Below are 19,751 nucleotides of genomic sequence, written 5' to 3' on the forward strand. Positions count from 1 at the left end.
AGAGTAAGGAAAAACTACAAAAAACCCTTTTAACAGGGTAAAAATATGTAGAAACCTCAGAGAGAGCCACATGTGAGGGATCCCTCTCCAATCGATCAATGAAACATCCGCATAACAAAGTTTTTACAAACTGAAATGTTACCCTACGATGTCTGACAGTGCTTCTTGGCATGTTGAAAAACTAAAAATACATTAATGAATGCAAACATAATTACTCAAACAGATGGCACGAGTTTCGGATGGCAACAGGAATCTTACTTCAGTTCCTTGCACTACCTGTTTTTTTAGCTGTCACGTCAACCGGTACCGTGAGCAGCGCATCTTGCTAATTATGCGTATCATGAAAAATTGGAGTGCTAAGACATTTTCACCGTAATATATGTGCATATGATCCAACCCGTCTGAAGGAGCAAGCTTTATGCTTTATGCTAAACAGATGTAGGTGTGCTTGTTTGAATATACACACTGTTATCACTGACTCCATCTTTCAGACTCTGCACGCATACACTCCATTTTGTTGATTCGTGGTTTATAAATTGGGAACAACTGTAACAAGAAAATATGTTTCTCCGTCTCCGGCGTGAAGTCACTTACTTTCTTTTGACACCTTTAATAAGGAGGAGGCTGCCTCTTGTCTAACGAGCCCAATGGGTGTTTTACAGTTTAAAAGAATCCTTCGTCTGCTGCCCTATTAACAAGTCTTTTTATAAAATGCTTTGCCATTGTTAGAGTAATGGGATTTTTAATTAATATCAGTCAACCTGCAGTTCTAATTAATGACACAATGTACCTATTCTTTTTTTTATTTTCATTTGGTGTTCACCCTAAATTTGTCCAGGTACCTCCCCTGGGTACATGTTTTTGTTTGTTTGTTAGTTATTGCCGGTCAAAAGGACGGCCAATGTGTACTCCTGTTTAATCATGAATACAAAGTGATAATTTATTCATTCAACAAAATATGATCCGCCGGCAGCGCAGGAACAACAAGGCCCAATCCCGCATTGTGTTGCTTCAAGAGCCTGTGAACAACAAACCTCTGTAATATGAAAATTACTATCTTTTCAATAATCTGTTTGATTTTCTCTCCGTTCGTCTCAAATTCTTTGTGCAACCTCGTATATGATTGAAACTATCACTATTGGAAAGCAGGTAGCCTGCAGTAGATTTCAGAGTGAGTCACAAACATGCGGATTCAGCACTACAGGGTATAAACTTAACTGTTAGGTGCTTATTATTTAGTCCAACACGAGTGAGCAGAAGGACAAGGATGGACATCTCCCAATATAATTCAGTTACTGTCCCAATACATGTCAAGACAAATGAAACGATCACGATACTGTTTATTGCTGGCAGTTTGTACTGGATTGCATGACATGTACACAGGTGTTTAATGATGCTGTTGTTGTGTGTTTTTTTGTTGGCTCGGTGTAGTTAGAAGAATGTGAGTCCGTTATGACTACAGTGTTGCAGCATTCTGTCTGCCACTCTGATCTCTCTCGTATACCATGAGCGCAGAGCAACTACTTTCACAGTGGCTGAGAATGAGCTTGTTGTGCGTTGTGTGTGTCGTCCCATCCGTCTAATAGGACGTAACAGTTTGAGCAAATCTGCAACACAAAAAAATCTTGAGATAATCTCCTATAATGAGGTCGCAGATACCGGATTGCAGAAGATTACAGGATTACGAAACAATAGGAAACAAGATGGATAATGGATGAACAACAGCGATTGGGAGCAGATGTCCCAGCTACTGTCTCACTAAAATATAAAGTACTGGAAGACAGCTTTTTTTATTAAAGACGGCAAATCTGGAAACACAACTTTCTGGGGAGAGCACCTGAGGGCGAGAGGTTCTTAAAACAAACTGCTGTCAGCAATACCCCCGCAAACAAATAGTTCCCCTCTCATTTTGCTTGACTGAATAATGTAATTGTTGTATTTTGTTTATAGAATATAAAGCTATAAACTATGAAAATCCATGTCCTAGAGTCACAGTAAAAAGTTAATGAGAGAATCATTACAGACCTATGAGAACCATCACTCCAACTCACAATTAGTAATTATTGCTCTGCAGCCTCAGTTAAAAGCAAGTCAGTGAATTTTTATCTCACACAATCACACGATGATATATCACTATGATGAGTTCTGCTCAAAGATGCAGGAACTTTAATAGGAGGCAGTGGAACCCTTTTTTGGACAAAATAATATTCAAAAATTTACAACCATTGCCAACCACATGGGCACAGGTCGACAAAAGCCTGATAATGGCATAATGGCCTCAACCAAAGAAGCATAGACAAGAACAGATTGGACTAGTTAATAATATAAATTAATCTGTATTTAGACAGAAGACATGTTGGAGGCAAGAGCTAAAAACATCACGTGTCACACATCAACCATTACAGAAAATCTTTGTGCCATCACCTCAAATGTTTGACAACCATTCGAGCTCAGAGTATTCCCCGAATATGAGCTCACAGCTTAGATGAAAAATTTCTTTTGAAAATGAATAAAACAACGATCAGGCAACAGGTGAGACAATAACACCACGGCACACATGTTCACAAGCAACTGAGCTGTGTAGCGACCACGATGAAAGTTGCCGTGGCCCAGCGGCACACGCAGAGTGGCGCCTAATGAAATAACGTCCCGCCTTTTGTAGTCAGGGAACACCTCTGAAGTCCAATCTGCCATCTGGTCTCCTTCTGTGTGCAAAACCCAGAAAACATCCCTCTCATGTTGAGCGTGTCATCGTGCATAATACCTGTACCTGTGTTAGCTTGAAAATTATGATTTAGCTGTTTGTTGAGGAAAGGGAAACAACACATTGCAGTGAAAACAGAAAAACTAACTCAATCACGAAATGTTCAGTTCTATACCAAACCAGTTTCAGAGGCAAATTAGAAGTACAGCAGCCAACAACCAAACAGCACAGAATAAAATGTGAGTTTTCATGAAATTCCAATTCATTGTACCTTGGTTTGAAAAACATGATTTTTGAAAAATTCACAGTTGGTTTATGAAATTGTGGAGGAGAGGGAAATAACAATGAAAACAGAAAAACAAACTTAAACACAAAAAGTTCAGTTCCATACCAAACAAGTGTCAGAGGCAAATTAGAGGCACTGCAGCCAACAACCAAACAGAACAGCACAAAGTACAAAAGAATAGAATATAAATTGCTATAACTTTTTCCTGCCCGTATCCACAAGTAAATCAGGATTATTTCTCATTTGTATTAGGACGTCAATTGTAATCGAAATTATTAAAATTTACATTAAATGCCACAAACTTTAAATATAATAATATTAAAACTCACAACTTAAAATATAGATTATTTTTCAGTTCAATTCACTTTAGCTAGATTTAAATCAGAATATCAACATGCAATTTCAATAACTCTCTCACACACACACACACACACATACAGCATATACAGAATACTACGTGACACAGCAGAGGTAAAACAAAATGGTGTCCTACCTTTGGCCGCCACCCTGATGTCCAACTTGTCCAGAACCCTGCAGCTGTGTAAGTAATACACAACAAGCTTTTCCTTCATCCACCATTGTTCTTTAAAACCCTCCAGTATGTACAGTGAGTCCCAGTATGAGCCAGTGTACAGTGAGTCCCAGTATGGGCCAGTGATGGATACAGGTGTGTGTCAGCAGGTAGCTCCCTGCAGCTAGATGCTAAAGGTGAGATGCTAAAGGCGATGCTAATGAGTGTCTCCATTATGTGAAACTTCAAACACTTATCATCCAGCATTGTGTATTTTTTGTTCCTCCATTGATTAGCTTCTCCTCTTCTAATGCTAACAGTAGGTTGTGAGCATATGCCAATTTTAGCATCAGTTAGCTTCAGTATCTGACAGGCTGGACTCTGAACATGTCCCTGGAAACTAGCAGGGAGACCCCTCATTGACCCAAACAAAGATGGCTACCAAAGTAGTAAGTTAGTGAGACCCCTGATTTACACAAACACAGATGGCTACCAAGGTAGTCCCTTAGTAGTGGACTGTGGAAGCCTGTCTCCTTCCCTTGTTCCCTCATCTTTTCTCCTTCTAGGTAGTGTGCTTCCTCCTTGGATGTGTAGCGCAGATAACCTGTTAGCTAGTTAGTTAGATATTCATTTGGTTGGTCAGTTAGATGTTTAGTTAGTCAGTCCGTCAGTCAGTCTATCCGTTAGTTAGTTAGTTAGTTAGTTAGCTAGTTCTACTATCTTGTCTTCTTTCTAAGAAAACCATACACAAATACCTCCCACTGTGTCCCACAGCTCGTTAGTTAATTATGTAGTTAGTTGCCTAGTTAGGTAGTTAGGTAGTTCAGTGGTAAGGTAGTTAGTAAATACTCCCTTGTTCCCTTGTTTCCTCATCTTTTCTACTTGTAGCATCTGTAAAATGCAGGGGATGCCCTATTTGCCTAAAAGTCAGGGTGCTGGTGAAACCCTCTGTTCCCATGATAATGCATCTTATGTCCTTATATCAGTTTTCCAACAGTCTCGGTTCCTCCATAGTGTTCCATAACTCACCTTTAACCCCAGGTCCTAACACAAACGGCAGGATTAACATGCTATGTAAATCCTAAAAATTCATAAAGATATTTACATTTTGAAATCACCTTTTACTCCGTGTTACTTCACGGAGTGGCACCGTAGACAGGCTGTAATGAAAAGAAAAATGGCCCAGAGCATATTTTGAATTATTTTAATTAAGGACAAGTTAAGAAACCAGAAGCCCAAATTAATTATCATTTAGGCGTGCTGGAGAAAATGAAACAGGTCAAGCATTAGCTTCTTTAATGCATTACTGGTACAGGCCTGTATTCACAGTAGCCATTTTAACAAGAAATAGTAGGTGAACGCAGGGTTTATTAATAACAATAATGGAGCTTCTGTTTATGTACCAAACATAACTTAATGTGATAAGTAACACCTGCATTTACCTACTATTTCATGTCAAAACAGCTTCTGTGAAAAACATCTAGGGCTTCTTGCTCCCAAAGTTATGGCAGTGGTTTTTGTTTAGTTTTTTTATTGAATCAGTGTTGGTAGTTTCAGTGTAGTAAATCTCCTGTTGATGTAAAACAGAATCTCTCGCTGTATTTTGTTTTTTCGGGGCTCGGGCTACAATTATTTTTGCCTTTTCTGTCTGCATTTCTTTTTAAAGTAACGTACCATCAATGTCTGAGTCATGGAAAAGACTCCTCCAGCGGCATATGGCTATATATTTAAGCAATGCAAGTCTAGGCACATTTCTTGCAGCTGTAGGTATTTCAGAAATCCGTTAATGTTTAATTAGTCGATACTTGTATATTCATATTAAGGTAGGTTAACACTTTATGTCATGAACTAGACCCATGAAAGAGCCACTCAGGTAAATAACAGGAGATAAATCCCTCTCTTTCTTTCTGGCCAGAAGTCTGGACGATGAGTAAATCATACGTTGATATAAAAATTGTTTTATGGACATATTTACTAATAAGCTGGTGCCCTACTTTCCCATTGTTAATCATAAGTGACACATCATATTAAAGCTCATTAAACCTGGGCATCACTAGGGAACATTTAAAATAGTAATTATGGTAATAATTGTGGCTCTTCAGCTCCGGTGCCCAACGGAAAGCAAGTTTTAGAGGAAACAGATTTGAAATAGGGGTGAATGGTGTTTCATGAACTGGGCTTCATCATTGTCTGATTCATAATATTCAGAATCACCTGAAATGTGTTTGAACAATAACAACATCTGCCTGAATATATAAAACTGGAAAAGGATTAATAAAGATTTCAGTGTTTAATCTGTTTCTTTGGTTTAACCAGGAGGGATATTATTCATGTTAATAACACAATGACAGTGTTTTATCTAAATTTGAAATGTTTATGGTATTTACAGGAAATGTTTTGGGTTGTAGTTGTGAACCAACAAAGGTCCCGTACTAAAAATAATTAATTCACAACACGATAATCCCATGCTATGCTCGTTGGGGGCAATTGCCCTGAATCACCAATCACTCCCAGTGTGTGTCTGCTTGCATCTGCTCGTCGAACCACAACCTGCAGAGAATTTATCGCTGAATCTCAAATTGTCTCTCCTCTTCTCTCCATGGCTGGAGCTCCTCGACGTAGGTTCGGTGGGAAATTGGCGATGTGCAGATTATTGCATACTAGTGGGGTACAGAGAGAGACTCAATTGCAAAAAAAGAAAATCAGTGTTAGGGTGTGGATCCGTTCAGTCATCATGGCTCCAGGAAAGTAATTAGGATTCAGTCAAATGACAACAGATGGAAAAGGAGAGTTCTCATCCAACAGAAGCTAAAACCGTCACCATATCCATCTAGTTATAGCAGCACTTGAACAGAACCCAAACTCAATTACAAAGTGAAGAATTAGAGCACAGACTATAAAGAGGAACAAAACAAGTGCAGTCCTTCCAGAAATGAAGCCAAATTATCCAGGATATGGGCTCAGCCATCTTTCCTTTCACCTCCCCCCCCCCGAACTATGAAAAATGACAGAAACCATCTTTTACAAAGATTTATTCAAAGTGCATCTTCATATTTTAGTAATTGAGACTATTTGGCTTGAGGAGCTTTGAATTATGGAAGAGAAAACTCCATAGACGTTGCTTTGCTTCAGTTTGCATCCTGAAATATGACTGCTGCTCAACAGGGCCGTTGGAAAGTCCACGAGATTGATAAGAGGGCAAAAATCCATATCCATACTGTGGTGATGATCACTTTACATTAGAGCCCTTAAATATTTAAAATGCTTTGAATTGCATAACTGATCTCTGCAGGGAGGTAAACAGAACTATATCAATAGGCTTTCTGCCAACAGCACAGAATGTGTTTGTCTTGTACTAAGAGAGCCGCCCTGGATCTATATTAACAAAGCTGCTCTCTGACTGCAGTGGTGATATTTTTGCAACCGCGCTGAGAGTCATCTGGTCACAGACCTCGGCTGTCAGGTGAATCTATTAGAAACTGTTCCTGTGGAGAGTGAATGTTTACCTCCAGTTTTCTGAGCTCTCTCACTCTTGAGAAAGGAGCTACCCTCCCCTCTCTCAGATAATAGCTTGAATAGAAATGAGTCCATGACGGTGAAGACATGTCACTGCAGCATAATTGCACTTCACAGAGGATTTATTATTTATCAGAGATTTAGCCTCATTAATCTGATGGACGTTCTGGAAGTTTCTTCCTCATGACTTAGTGTTTTGCAGATCTTTGCCGAAACATGAATTTGCTCTTTGATGCTCAGTCACTTTCCTGGACTGTCTGTGTGAAATACAGTTCTTTGACAGCTCTTCTCCAGCGCGTTCAATGAATCATTATCTGTGCCAATGTTTGCACTCAACCTGTCTTTCCCATCTTTTGTCTTGCAGCTGCACACTGACCTTGATAAGGGGGACAGTGTGGTGAAGTACACTCTCTCTGGGGACGGGGCCGGCTCCATTTTCACAATTGACCAAACGACAGGGGACATCCATGCCTTAAGGAGTCTTGACAGGGAGGAGAAGCCTTACTACACCCTGCGTGCCCAGGTTGTCGACCTCAGCTCCAATCGGCCGCTCGAGCCGGAATCTGAATTTGTAATCAAGGTTCAAGACATCAACGACAACGAGCCAAAGTTCCTGGAGGGACCTTACAGGGCCAGCGTCCCTGAGATGTCACCAGTAGGCAAGTGACCATCTGCAGCCACTTGTTCTGTGCAGTGAAAGCTTTGTTGCGTCTCAGGGAACATTAGAGGTGCAACCAGAGGGTTAAACCAACAACATTCAACATGTTCAGGGAACACATTATTCTTGGTGTGCGCAGAGTAAGTCACACAGCTCCCTCTTTATACACTCCCCGTGTTTTCTGCCTCCCCCTCTCCCCACCTCCACCCCTCCAGGGAGGACTGATCAGGCTAATTCGCTGAGAGAACGGTTCCTCTTGATCTGAATGGCAATGAAGCCCTTAAAACTCCACAATCAGCAGTCTCTGGAGTCCGTGTAGAGAGCAGGAGCAGCCCAGCCCCAGTGAGCCCTGGAAACCAGGCCCCCTTTGTGAAACTGCTCTGGAATCACACACAGAACCTTCTAGGTTTATCGAGAACACATCCAGCGTGGCCACATCGCCCCCACGGATGATCAATTACATGATTGGCAAAACAATAATTAGTTTTGATTCAGATAATCATTTGTAATTTTCCAAGTGAAATTACTTCAAATTATCCTCTTGCTGTGGATTAAGATACCTCATCTTTTATTTGTGTTTAATTTTATGCTGGGCAGTCTGCAAAATTAATCTTAGATCTCTTCTTTAGTTTCCATGAATGGGAACATATTGTTATCTCTAAAACTTTAAAGAGGCACTCTTGTAATTGTATTTGTCAATTTCACAAAGATGTGGGGGAGGCAGATTATTAAAGAATGGTAGGACGTCATGGCTTTTAGTGCAGAGTATGATTCATCCACCTCAAACGCTTGATCCTCTATTTCCCATAATGCAACTGCATATAATAAATATTCACCAATCCACACTCTGATTAGAAAACATCATTCACCTGATTTTAAGAGACTGACGCACTTCAAAGATAACTTCACATTTTGATCCCTTTTCATAATTGGGGATAAAGTTAATTACACATGATTAATAAAGGCAATTAGTCGTGTTGATTGTTCCATCCAAATTATGACTCATTACTTTTAATTGGAGGCCAAATTTGTATGTACAGTTTATATTTTTTGAATTATACCTCCTCAACAAATAGCGATGGAAGAATATTCCCAGATGTAATTTCTTGGTTTGAGAAAATGTCATCAAGATCTTTGTGTTGATATCGAATCAGTTAAAATGCAGAAAATTGTCTGTGCTCTCGTGGCTGGAATTGGAAAGTCTCTGAGTGCACGTATACCGCCCGGCAATCGAAGAGTTTCTGATGAGAAAACTTCACTGATGAAGCCGTGGGTTTAGAAATAACCTTCACTGTCACACATTACAGTTGTTTCCACAAAAAGCACTGATAATGGAATTATGCAGAGCGACACCTCTGGTAGAAGTAGTTTTTTTTATTTTCGGATTCAATTGTGGGTTTTTAAACATTCCCTCGCAGACTGTGTGAGAGTTAACCTTTACTTCCTGTGCAAAAATAACAACGCTGCAGGAGAGATGCAGCCCAACCAAGGTCTCTAATGCTATTTTATACCAGCAGGATCCAGTGTTATCAATGGGTTCATTAACTGTTGTTGTCTTTTGCTGGAATGTCTCAGTGGATGTGTTTTTTTATGTGAGCGGCGCAAAGCAAATACTAAACGGAGCGAGATGCCGAACATAAATATGCATTAATGGTCGGTAATGAAGACTAATCTATGGCCAAACATTATAAACTGGCTAATGGCAATAATCCAGAGGCTCCTTTCGAGTTGTTAGCTATGAGCTTATCCCTGATTCATTTAGAGAAGTGACAAATAAAAAAAATACTTAACAGAGATTCCAGAACACAACCGTGTAATTACCGCAGGCTGTCTGCGGCTTCATGAATTTGTTGATTAAGCTCCTTCTCCACAGTTTTGCATTTTCATTTTATTCTTATTACCTCTGCAGAGGTCATATTCTGCACTTTTGCAATTCTTATATCCATAGATTTGAATTTAAGACGTGCTTTATACTTAAAATCTAGTCGATTAATGTGCGTGGATCAGGTTAATTTGTTTCCCCTGGATTGCACTCTGATATTACAATAAAATGCCAAATGCTGTATTGCAAAGAATATTTAATGAAGCCAGATAGACAATCTATATTTAGCGAAAAACTCCTCTGTGCATTCGTCTCCTGTGTTTACCAGCAGTGACCTCTGCAGCTGCATCTCTTCCAGTCCTTACTCACACAACTGAATTTCCATAATTATGCAAATAGATTTTATTTGACTTGTTTATAGTGTCGCACCCGAAGAAAGGCTGTTACCTTTTGTGGCCGGGGAAAGCGTTGGCGTCAGCCGTGCAGAAAGGCTTTTAAACTTTCACTGCATCTGCACTCTTATGTGGATTCTCACGCCTTTGGTGAACTCAGAGAGTGTTAATGTTCCATCTCATCCATTGTATACACAACGCGAGGATTGAGACACTAATCTCTGTCACCTAATGTTTTAATGCCATTGTTATCATCTGCTCAGACGGCAAAGCAAGTTATCTGCTGGCAACTAAGAGCTCAGCAGGATTTAAAAATGACGAGGCCATCCTGCAATTTTACAAAAAATGCTCACAGTGACACGGGGCTGCCTGTCTGAGTAACCAATTCATTAAAACTGTCAGTGATTTTACACCAAGTGGATATTTGTGATTGGATATAAATGCATGGCAAACTAAAATGGCACAGTGGAGAAAAAACCTCCAGCGAGGTCCAACAGTCCTTTAAATTCTGCAGGAAATCCATCAGGTTTATTTGGACATAAATAAACTGTCGATTCCCGATTGAATCCACATCTCAGCTACACGTTGATGTTAGTTACAGGTTTCGAGCCATATTTCTAACCAGCTTCATTCGATCCATATTTTTATTAGGATGCACATCAAATTGCACCCGTAGAGTTCGGTCCCCTAAATATGGCTGATATTAACTAGGCTTGTGGTTCAGTTCTGACCCCAGCACTTTGCTGCATGTGTTCCCCCACTCTCTTCCCACATTTCATGCAAACCTGCCGGTCAATAAAGATGAGATACTTCAAAAAAAAACACAAAATACCCATGAATTATTCCCTGGGAAATAAATATAATGATTTACAGATGCAGACCCAACATCTATTGGTCCTTTCTCCGCTCATGTCCCATTCTTCCACCAAGTTTTGTTGAAATCCGTTCTGTGTTGTCCTGTTAACAAACAAAAGGAAACACAAACAAAACAACGGCGGAGGTAATAAGCAGTGTGTTAATGGAATGTTGTTTTCAACACCAGCTAGTTAAAGGAGATGAGCCAAACCTGCTGCAAGTAATTATTCTCTCCCCGTTAGTACACAAGTTTGGAAGACGGCCATTTCAACACTATCCTTTATTTTCTTAATGGTAGCGTTGTTTAATGAATGGTTGCAAAAGAGCATTCTTACTCTTGTTTGTTTATTTATTTCCTTTAAACAAATAGCCTCTTAGTGATGCTGCAAATGTGCAAATAAAAAAGAAACACACACACACACACGACAGGAACATTAAACAACTCCTCGACACATCCTGTCTCCTCCGCACTCCTCCTCTTTGCACTCCGTCAGGGACTCTGACTGCTCGGCGTCGGCCGCACCTTCCTCACTTCTGATTCAACGATCATTAGTGTCAGCGGAGATCATTCGGTAAACTGATGAACTTCAAAGAGTTTGGATTTCAATCTCATGAGGAAGCCAATTAAGTCCAAGTCAATAAGTCCTCCCACTCTCCTCCCACAGGGACGTATGTGACACAAGTGACAGCCACAGACGCAGACGACCCCACGTATGGAAACAGTGCCAGGGTGGTGTACAGCATCCTGCACGGCCAGCCCTACTTCTCTGTCGACCCCAAAACAGGTAAACCACTTATCCCTCTTCCTGTTGTCTGTTCATGTGACAAAATGGTGATTTAGCCGGTAAGGTTCACAAACATGTTTCCATTTAGTTTAAAGATATGCGATTCGGACGCGACAGAAAATATGTTCTTCAGTTTTATGTGCACCTGCCGACAGCGGTGAGGAAATCTCCCTGTGAAATAAGGTTATCTGGGCCATTAGTCTGGAAAGATATGAATGATTGAGTGTCTTCTAAACACTGAGTGTAATATAATGTGGACTAGCAGAACCATACATCAGGACAATAAAACAGGCTGGTGAATTGACCCCTGGGACACAAAAGGACACATGCTCTCAAGAAAAGACGCTGAATTATTAATTTGACAGCTATTAAATAAAGGGTCACTTGTAGCAGGGAAATGAAGCAGCACTGATATCGAGCATACACCATTATAGCTGGGATGAATGTACACTATTATACACTTTGTGAAAGAAATATAGATAATAAAATGAATAACAATCAATCAATATAATCATTATAATTTGTTTCTGGTATAGTGGCTGAGTTCTGTCGCTGCAGTTTGCTGCAAAGATACTGAGGAGTCAGTGTTTTTAAAGAGTCAGTCAGGAAACCTAAGCAAACAATGAAATCACAGAAAGACAGTAATAATTATAATAATATGAAATAATTATTAAAGAAAATATATTTGGGAATATTTTGGTTTCAGTTCAGGATAGTGCTGAGATTTTCTCTTGAGCCCAGATAGTAAAGTCCCTGGTGGAGACGCGTCATCCATCTTCCTGTTTTACAGTTTACTATGCAAACAGGCAAAGTGGAAGCTGAGACATTAACAGTGTCGGCGTTAGTTTCCACTTTATTTATACCTGCACTCTGCTGGATGGTGTCATAGGATAAAAACTGACAGTAAAAAGGTTGTGGAGTGGCAGCGAGAGGGGGCGTAGCAGACGACTGCTCTGAAACACCTTCACAGCACCGGTGCTTGCCGGCAGTTTGGCTGCTGTTGACTCGCTATCTGGGACAGTTCAAAGCGTATGAAAATAGGTTCATGCATATCACACGGGCAGATCCTGTGGAATCTGTCGCTGATTATGCCGCTAACGGAGCATATCCGGTGACTGCATTTCAAACTGATGCTGGGGGGGGAGAAACAAAAAATCCAACTGTTACAGCAAATGTTTGCCCTGCTGGGCCGGCATCCATTTCCAAACACACATCAACAAACAGTGGGAGGAAAGAGGTGAGTTGGAGGGAGGGAGGGAGGGAGGGGGATGGCGGGAACAGCAATACTTAAATCACAGTGCATGTCATGGTTATTATCTTCGCCAGTGACAGACACCTCCTTCCCCTCCCCCCAAACAAATCTGACTGCCATTTAAAAAATAACCTCAGTCTCTCATTCTGGAATCGCACATGTCTGTGGATCAAATGGGACGTCCTCAAGTTTCCGTCGTATAAAATGGAACAAGTGGAGAAGGAAAAAGCTCCGACCCACCTCTGCTGCCTGCTTCCTCTTACCCTGCCAGCCTCTCACTGACCTAGCCATTAATTTGCAGTACAAACGCTCTGTGATCTAAGGGTTTCTGATCCTCAAGTGAATCATTATATGGCTTCGGCAGAGTTCCCTATTGAATGTCAAGTGTCTCCGGTTTGTGATATGACCTCTACTCCAGCCTTGGTTTCTCACCGAGGAGCAAACTCCTTTGTCGGAAATATATTGTGCACGTTGAAGTAAATTGAGCATTTGGCGTTGAAGGTATATCAGGGGGATTTATATTGGTGCTGCTTCTTTCTCCACGTTCGCTCCGTCTCTCGCTAACTCTTCTCCCTCCTGTATTTCTGCCTCTTTTGTCATCTGTGTTTCTCATCAATCTTGCCGCACACCAGGGGTTATAAAGACGGCCTTGCCCAACATGGACAGAGAGGTGAAGGAACAGTACCAAGTTCTAATCCAGGCCAAGGACATGGGGGGGCAGCTGGGGGGACTGGCCGGCACCACCACCGTCAACATCACCCTGAGCGATGTCAACGATAACCCGCCTCGCTTCTCCAAAAGTAAGTGCTTGTTTAAATATTACAACTGTTTGACGGCATCAGCTTCCAATTTTTAGGAAAACAGAAATAAATCCGATGACCTCACAGGTTGGCTTGACACATTTTATGATAACGAGATAAACACTGTGCAATTACAGCAGGGCAGGGGGTCTGCATCATTTCTACAGTTTGTAATTGGTTTTCGTTATTTGTCATTAAGCTTCATCGTAAGCAAAGGTCTGTTTATTTAGCGTGATTGCATCTGCAGCTACTACTCCGGGCAAATGAGTCAGGGATTGGTGTTATTTCACTCGCGGGGCTTCTGTCTATATTTAGATTGGGTCTGAGTGTGATTCTGCTGCACCGGGGATCGAGTCGGTGTATTTAAACACTTTATTTTATCCTGTATTTTATATAAGCTGCAAAGCAGATTAATTTGATTGTTGTGTTCACTGCGGGTCACGTTAAAAAGCCAAGCTGGAATCATAGCGATAAACGCATTGATCTGTGAAAGGCCTTTCTACACATATTCAAAAAGCTGAAATATTAAACTCTGGGTAAAAAAGTCTTCTATTGAAAAGCAGCAGGAAAAGCAGAAAAACAGCTCTGCACTGACTCGGCCCCTGCAGGTATTGTGAGGTAACACCGGGTGGTTTCCTCTGAATGTATATTCAGGCCGTCAGGTGGTCAAGCTCCTTTTGGCCGTGTGTAAAAGATGATATTTCCATAATGCTGTCACAGCACAGAGGTCTGGGCCAAGTGAGCTGGCTCCTCTGCCCTGTCCCAAAGCCTCTCTTTGTCCTCTCCTCTGTCTGCAGACCCCCCTCCGATGTTTCCGTTTACATATTTCATAGTTGCAGGAAACCACCGCACACATCTCTCTTGTCCTCCGTCGTTGTTATAGATTATGCATTTGAGAACAGTCTCTCTTAAACGTCCGTGATGGCACCAGAGGTCATGAGTAATGGTGGTGTGTTGTGCCTTAATCTGCCTTTGCCTGATTATCCGAGAAGCTTGTTTACCTACCGACTGACTGACTGATGCCACCGAGGCAGCTGTGTGTGCACTTTCTTCCACTTTGGCACCGGAGCTGCTGAAAAGAAAAGTTACAAGGACATGAACCTTAAAGGACTTTTTAAAAATGACTGCATGTCCTTGAATGTACTTGATTATTTATTGAAATTATAGCACCCAAATTCATCCATATGCCTCGGCTCCCCTCTGTAAATCCCAGGATCAACACAGAGGAAAAGCCTAAGATCCACAGAAAAATGGTAGAATGGCGAATGAGGAGCGCAATTACATAAACAGTTCATGACACGGGCCCCCCCCCCCCCCCGGCTGGAGCAGCAGGTCGCTGGTCCGACCATCCTCTCTCTTTCTCCCCATTTCCTGTTTCTCTTTCACCATCCAATTGGGCAATAGAAATATCCCAGAGCGTGGAGCATGACATACCAGTCTCTGTGGTGAAACACAACCTTGTGTATAGTGTTTTGAGTTTAAACAATATTTGATACAACATTTTTTTTTTAAATGTAAAAGTTCTTTCCAGAGTCAAACATTTCATTCATCACCTTTTAGGAACAGGTTTGATTTGCTGCGTTTTGTCGCTTGTTGTTTATTCTATTCAGGATCAACTGGATCACATATACTGGTTTTCCCCTTTTTAATGTGCTGGTAGGGAATCAGACTGGACCACTGACGTGCTGGAATAGACTCGGAAGTGATCGGGATGATTTTGCAGCTCCTCAATCAGAAGAAGAACTTCTACTTGTTCCTCACAGCTGCTCAGGATCGGATGAAACGCATGTTTACTATTTCTTTGTGAGAGTTAGAGGACAAACAAAATCATCCTCACGGCTCAACTCCATATTATCTCCTACTGCAAATTTTAAAAACAAAATGCGTCAAACTCAGTGTTACGATGTGTGACAATTTTTATTGTATGAAGGATTAAGACAATTTGGACAGAGACCGTAAGAAGAGGATTTAGTTTTTGATTCAGTGTCTATAGCTGAGTCCTCGGCTGAGAAACATACAAATATCCTCTCTCTCTTGTCTTTCTTCAATCGTCTATTCCCAAATGTCTGACACTCTGGATTTTTGTCATCATATTTTTTATTCAACCTTCTCCAACTCACCTTTGTGTGTGAAGAAGAGAAAAGATTAATAGAGACCAGCCCATTCCTTTTCTCCAGGACCCTCTTTAAAGACTCTGGAAGTCTCTCTCATGTAATCATAACTGATATTCAAGTCACTGCGGTGTGATCTCTGACATCGCACCACTTACACTAAAGTTGAAAAGTAAAGTCTCACTGATTCGCTGTGTCGAGTCTTGTCCAAAAGCATTTAGAGTCCTGCAGGTAGAGTCGTATGCTGCTGCCCACAGCCGCTCTATGAATCCATAGAGCTGCCAGATGTTGTGATGTCTCTGGCAGAGGCGCACGTCATTGTTTGAACAGCTGGCCGTCGCAGAGAGGGAAGAAGATTAAAACCTGTCCATTGTCAGGTGTAAGTGATAATCAAGCCGCCCAGTGTGTGTTGGTTTGGAGAATTTCCCTCCCCTCGGTCCTCAGCAGTGATTTCGGTTATCGGGGATATCGGAGCCCCAGGGGCCCCATGTGCTTGTTGATGTTACAGGTTGAACCAGCCAATTATGAGGAGCTGAGCAGCCTTGATGTCCAGACACATAAAAATTGAATAATGTCGTGCCTATAGCTACAGGCCTGACTTCAGACAGTGAGCGTATCCGCTGCTGGCCCGTGGGAGGATAACAGTTCCTCTGGTGGGAGAGAGACTACATAAAAGACAGAGGATGTGAGGAGCTCTGTGCTTCCCTGCGATGTGGAGAGATGATAATGAAAGACTTCCGGTCTGATGTTCTGTTTGTGTAACGTTCACAGGTTTCTTTCACCTGAGAGTTCCCGAGTCGTCCGCGCTTGGGTCGGCCGTGGGAAGAATCAAGGCCCACGACCTGGACGTCGGGAGGAATGCCGAGGTGGAGTACACCATCGTGCCGGGTGATGGAGGCGCCATGTTCGACATCACCACCAACAGCCATAACCAGGAGGGGATCATCATTCTCAAAAAGGTATGGAGTCGGAAATAAAGAGAAGTCAGCAAGTTGTTAATTAAAGCCGGGAAAAATCTATAATAAGATCAATTTCATGTAGAGCTCGGCAGTGCAATAATTCATCTGTTCAACGTTTCCATTTCTACTTTTTCACAAAATCTCCATTCCTTCCTCTTGTTTCCTCCCATTCAATGTTAAGCTGCTGTCAATGAACCCATACCAATATATGGGGAGGGTGGAAGGCTCTTAATGTGTAAATGTGCTGTAAGTGTGACACATGGTATGGAATGGTTAAAAAGATGGTATTAGGTTATAGAAGAAAAACCTAAATCCCATCAGATCTTAATATTCTCATTTCAATTAAATTGTATTAATATCCCGCAAATCATAAAATACATTATCTCAAGGTACCTTACATATTGAGGTCGAGACTTCCTACCATCATGTTATCAAATCTGACAATATGAAAAATGTAATTAAAAATACAATAAGGCGTATCACAGGATAATCCCTGAGAACAAAGACAATTGAAGAATGAAGAATAATTACAGCTGGTGACAGAAGTAAAAGTATTGCAACAATAGGCACACACAGACAAACACACACACATACACACACACAGACACACACACTCACACATACACACATAACTATATATATATAACTTTACATGCATACACAGCCTACCTCAGCAGCTTGGAGGAGGCTGGTGTTCTGCACCTGGGGGGGTTGTGGGTGTTGCTGCGCTCCTGCCCCCCCTTCATCCCACAGGTTTGTCATCCCATGTGTTATATTAATACCTAGAAACTGCACAGTGTTACTACTTCACTGGTGCCACTGGGCCCCCGTGGAACAGTTCCTTTGCTGTGTATTTTAGTAACAGGCACATTGTTCAATTTACATATAGATAGTAAGAGATTATATTTATATAGCTAAACTAAATTATAATAACAGTGCGGAAAGTGTCTCAGCAGGAGACTTCGATCGGAGGACTGAGCGTATGATCCCTCAGTTGTGTGATGTTGCGCTCCAACTATTTGTCTCCTTGGCCGAAAGTACCTTAAAGCACAGTTCAGAGCAAAGGCATCACTCTCTGTGAGCGACTGTGCTACATGAAGCGCTCACTCAGCGTCTCAGGGCTCATTTACCATGCCACATGTTCCCTTTCCACGGCGTGGATTAATACATCCAGTGCGGAGTGACCCACAGCAAGAGGTCCTGGTCTGCGGTTGTACTTTCTTTGAAGCACGGAGCAAAAGAAAGTGTCTCATTTAATACCAACTTTTCAACCACACACAGCATCTGTAGAGGCATGATATCACTTCACAAAGTGGCAAGTGGCACGAAAGCATCGTTGATGTCAGGGAGAAATGTATTACTGCTCGGTTAATCCCCTTGAGATCTTTCATCTCATTTTCAAAGGGTGGGGGGGGGGGGACCCGCGACGGCTAGAGGTGAAGAAAAAGGACGTTACAGCCACCGACTAAAATTAGACGGCGGAATGGAGCGGCCCAGTCACTGCAGCGAGGACTAATCTACTAAATAGCTTGGCTATAATACGATTTTTTATAAAATCAATTATTAACTTTAGCCTATATATTAAAAAATTATAAAGCTCTGTTCCAAAAATCCAGTTCATTAAATAATACCATGACCTTAATGTCCTCAGGACCTTAGGAATGAATTAATGGCCGAAGATATTTCATTTCATCTCAAATAGTGGAGGTTTTATCTGAATAATGCCAATAATAACCGCACCACTTCGGATAAGAGGACTTTGAAGCTTCAGAACTGCTACATGAATAACCCAGACAGTCGTCTTCTATGGAGTATTCATGATTTATTGGTTTATATAATGAAAAAATATCCCCATTAAAAGGAATTCCTTCAGTTGTGTACATTGCCGGCTCTGTTGTGACACAGTTAAAGACTTTGAAGCTCCATCATGGCCACAGACACACTAAATAGGAATAATATCATTGTTCTACCCACAAGCTCGACTGTGCAACGCAGGAGTGGGATATTATGTCTCTTTAGACACACAACGCTCTCAGCTCAATGACAGTGGGTGGGTAATGTGCATTTATGAGTGCTGCATGGGCAGAGAACGAAAGAGTCTCTGTGTGTTCTCCTCAAGGTTTCAGGAGGTTTTATTCTCTCAAAAACTCAAACCTGCTTTCTACAGAATAAAAGAGCATAGATTAAATAATTTGTATTTATAAAAAACATCCTCACACCGGCTCCTTCTGTTTCATCTGGTGTAATTAATCTGAATGCCAGATGCATCTTGGCTGTTTTAAAAGCTGTTACATCTCAAAGCCGTTTCCTCAGTGTCTTGAAACCGAACTGCCCAAGTGCACCTGAACAGCTCCTTGGGTCCTCGGCTCATACAAGCGAAACATGCGGAAATCGAACCTCTCAGTCGGCCTTTGTGCCATATTCTCAGACGGCTTACCTCACACAAGCCCTCGCACATTGATTCCTTCATTCTCTACAGTGCACTTCTCTTTGGAACGATGCAGTAGACCCCTGTGGTGAGTTTAAATGCCATTTATTGTCAGTGCTATTTAGGTTCAATGGAGGGACAGAAAAGAAGTGCAGAGCAATGCTACGTTTGCATAACGGGACAATCTCAGAACGTCGGTGTGACGAAGGAGAAAAATACAAACGTCAGGATGTGAAGCTGTTTGGGGAGTGATGTCCTGTAATGCATCGATTCACTCTCCTGGAGAGAGTTCTGCTTATTTTCACAAAATACCGTTTGAGGTTTAGCTACAAATTACATCTTCAGATCGTTTCCAACAAAAGGGAACTGATGTGCCACTTTATGAACGACTCACTCTGCTTTACCCTGACACCAGCAGAAAGTTTGGGAAAAGAAACATTCATATTCACCAATAACTAAAAGTCATATCTCTTTTTGATTTGTTTAATCATAATCCTCATTTATCATAAACGGAAATACTTTTTAGGCTGTTCACACAAATTCGCTTTTGAAAGATTAAAAATTTAAATTTGACCTTTTACATACAAATTAAAAAAAAGAAATTTCAAGCAGTGGCTAATAAATGTGTTTTTGTTACTTGTGTCCTATCAGACAGACACCATCATTTCATAT

The 19,751-nt window shown here is 41.3% G+C and overlaps 1 protein-coding gene across 1 annotated transcript in view; it reads left to right on the forward strand.

Annotated features, from left to right (window-relative positions):
* Positions 1–19,751, forward strand: part of LOC133933016 (cadherin-12-like) — an 85,352-nt gene that overhangs the window by 37,375 nt on the left and 28,226 nt on the right. Inside the window, exons 3-6 of the mRNA XM_062379969.1 lie at positions 7,382–7,676; positions 11,410–11,529; positions 13,414–13,581; positions 16,464–16,651. Of these exons, the coding sequence (XP_062235953.1) occupies positions 7,382–7,676; positions 11,410–11,529; positions 13,414–13,581; positions 16,464–16,651 (771 nt within the window). The remainder of the gene's footprint in view (positions 1–7,381; positions 7,677–11,409; positions 11,530–13,413; positions 13,582–16,463; positions 16,652–19,751) is intronic.

The sequence above is a fragment of the Platichthys flesus genome, chromosome 21, assembly GCF_949316205.1.
Source record: "Platichthys flesus chromosome 21, fPlaFle2.1, whole genome shotgun sequence".
In the NCBI taxonomy this organism is placed as follows: Eukaryota; Metazoa; Chordata; class Actinopteri; order Pleuronectiformes; family Pleuronectidae; genus Platichthys; species Platichthys flesus.